This window comes from Rutidosis leptorrhynchoides, chromosome 1, assembly GCF_046630445.1.
Source record: "Rutidosis leptorrhynchoides isolate AG116_Rl617_1_P2 chromosome 1, CSIRO_AGI_Rlap_v1, whole genome shotgun sequence".
NCBI classification, from domain to species: Eukaryota; Viridiplantae; Streptophyta; class Magnoliopsida; order Asterales; family Asteraceae; genus Rutidosis; species Rutidosis leptorrhynchoides.
In genome coordinates, this window is record NC_092333.1 from 636877795 (window position 1) to 636880877 (window position 3083).

Here is a 3083-nt window from a genome sequence, read left to right on the forward strand (position 1 = left end):
TATTTAAAGGGTAAAATAATTAATTTAAAAAAACAAAAAAAAAACGCAAACGGTAATATATCCATTTGGGTCACAAAAATTCAAAACTAGACAAGTGGGACTCACAAAAGCTCGTAGAGCTCCGTTGCAAGAGCAACAGACGAGCACTCTAACGAGTCTCTGCCTACCACCGTCACTCTCTGGCGGAATGAGTGGCGATCGATAGTGACCAGCCTTAGATGGATGTCTATTAATTGTGTTGAATTGTTTTTTAGTTTTCAAAGTTAAACTTTCCAAATATCAATCCTACTGAGTACCGACCCCTAGACCAAAAACTGGTCCCAAAAAAAGATTTATTTTCACAACTCACAAAATTAAATGCTTTTTGCATCATCATTCCTCGTCAAATTAAAGTCACTTCACTACCCAGCTACTCTCATTTTTCTCTTAACTTGTTTTCCCTCTTCCCTGCTGATACACATGTTTTACAACAACTTGTTTTCCCTCTTTTTTTTTTTTTTTTTTTCATATTTCATATGGCTTCTATTGAAGTAACACAGCAACCCATCAAACATAAGGTAACCAGTCATTAATAATTAAAAATAATAGTAATATTAATAATAATACTTATCATTTCATGGGTTTCTTGTATGCATGCTTTACTGATCTTACCTTATACTGTATTTATTTTGATCATATTTTTCTTATAATCTTTAGACATGTGTTTTAAGAGTCTCTATACACTGCGAAGGTTGCAAACGTAAAGTTAAAAAACTGTTTCAATCTCTTCCAGGTATATGCTGTATGAATTATGATACACTATAGTTTGATTTACAAAAATAATAATTTTAGTTATTATATTTTAATGTATGTATTTATTTAAATTTAAATTTATATTATAATTATATGTATTTTTTACCACTGTATCATACGTTATTTTTTCCAAAACACAAACAAAATGAAACTAAATTTACAAACACCATTTTTGTAGCCGTTAAAAGTTCGGTAATTCTGTTGTTGATGAAGAAATATTTTATATTTGTATTTTTTTTAAAAACCATACATATTATTACACAAAACATATAATATTTTATATATGTATTTCTTTTTATCTTTTGTTAACGACATCCATTAACTTATATTGTATATAGCAGTTGAGATTGACTTTTTAATGACACTTCTGCGAATATACAATGAATTTATGCACGTTAACGACAAATTTAAGGGCTGTCGTTAACAAAATCAATATTTTCTAGCGTCAAAAAAATAATTGGGATTATACATTCGGATGATAGTCAAATTTAACAAAATCTTTTGTAAGCCACTTATATTTTAAATATATTTTGTGGCCTACTCAAATTTATAATTCGTTCAATATATACTAAATACGCATATAAACCGACCTAAAAATTGTACAAAAGACCCGATTAATCATTTTTATATTAATTAACATTATTTTATTATTATAATTTTGTTCTAAAATATGAATATTATTATTCTTTTATATTTTTATACTTAGTTTTTAGGCCTATTTAATATGAGGATATTCTCATATACACTTTTTTGATCCTCACACACCAATTTAAAAAAATGGAGTATTATTAGAAGAGTAAAAGGTTAAAATAAATGTGTGAGGATCAAAAAATGGTGTGTTAAAATCATCCCCATTTAATATATATTCAACTAATTGTAAATTTAGGTGGTTTATAAAACCCTTTTAAATGAAGGTGGCATCCAAAAATATTTTGTTAAATTTGTGTGGCCTCCAACCAAGTCGATAATTCCTAAATTATTATTCCTAAATATTTTGTAAATTTAGGTGGTTTATAAAACCCTTTTTAATTAATTTTATTCAGGAGTTGATGAGATAGAGATTAATAGACTACATCAAAGGGTGGTGGTAACCGGAGACATCTCGTCGGCAAGTTTATTACGGAAACTTGTGAAATCGGGGAAGCATGCCTAGTTATGGCCGGAAAACCCACCGGAGATTAACCTATCGGAGAAGCATTCTCAGAAAAATGAAAAACAACCCAGTAGTAGCCAACGGAATGCAAGTGAAGAGTCCGCTGTTGCCGGTAAGGAAATCAAGCCTCTACCGAGTAAAACAGATATTCCGGCTGAAAATCCGGTGAAAAGTGTCAGTTCCACTGTTGCCGGCGGCAAAGACCCGGTAACAAACGAAGACGGGAAAGTTAATAAAAGTGAGAAACTGGCGGAGGAAGTAAAAGATGAAGAGAATAAATTACCGGCGACCGGCCCGGCTGGTAAGCAAGATTCTCCGGCAGTTGTTGAAAAGAAGGGAAAACAAATCGAGCAAAACGACGTCGTAATTATTTTTGGTGAAGAAAAAAAGAATAAGAAAGGGCAAAATGGTAATAAAACTACAACAAATGGTATTGGAGAAACATCAAGTGCTCCACAATCTGTTAATCAACAAGGTGGGCCCCCGTAAATTGCAACTACACGATCCAATCAAAGCCCTCCACGTCACCATGGTTACGAATTCCCGTCAGGTCACTATTATACTCCCCCACCGGCAACATTGTATACAATGAACTATAACACAGCCCATCCTCAGATTAGTAGCTATACAATGTCGTATTATGCACCGCCACAACAACCTCAAGCTTATGCCTATTCTCATTACGGTTCAGAAATGTCACAAACAAATGTGAATGTGGGTTTGGGTTATGAGTCGTATAACGATCCATAACCATCGGGTGACTCGTTCGAGATGTTTAGTGACGAGAATCCGAACGGGTGTTTAGTTATGTGATTGTGTCGGTGTATTAATTGGTCGTATACTACTTGTACGAGTCTATGAAGTTTTGTAATTATAATCTTAATAAATTAATGAATCCTTGGATTTTATGTAATTACATTTTTAAGTCCATATTTTATGCCTATAGGAAAGTCGATATTTGTTTGCAACGAGTTATTAGGTTGAGGCAGGCGTTGCAGCGGTGACTTGGTGAGGTTGTTGTGATGCTATCATTTCTAATAAGGAGTATGTTATTACTTATTACTTAGGCAGTCAATTTTATCAAGTTCGATACTACAATATTCAGTGAAAATAAACACTTTTCAAAAACATAGATTCA

The 3083-nt window shown here is 32.5% G+C and overlaps 1 protein-coding gene across 1 annotated transcript; it reads left to right on the forward strand.

The window, feature by feature from the left end:
* The first annotated feature begins 515 nt into the window (after window positions 1–515).
* On the forward strand, window positions 516–2758 carry LOC139849079 (heavy metal-associated isoprenylated plant protein 35-like). The gene is made up of 6 exons (XM_071838754.1): window positions 516–557; window positions 697–772; window positions 1836–1900; window positions 1946–2420; window positions 2550–2659; window positions 2702–2758. The coding sequence occupies exons 1-6, from the start codon at window positions 516–518 to the stop codon at window positions 2756–2758; spliced, it is 825 nt and encodes a 274-aa protein (XP_071694855.1).
* The last annotated feature ends 325 nt before the right edge of the window (window positions 2759–3083 follow it).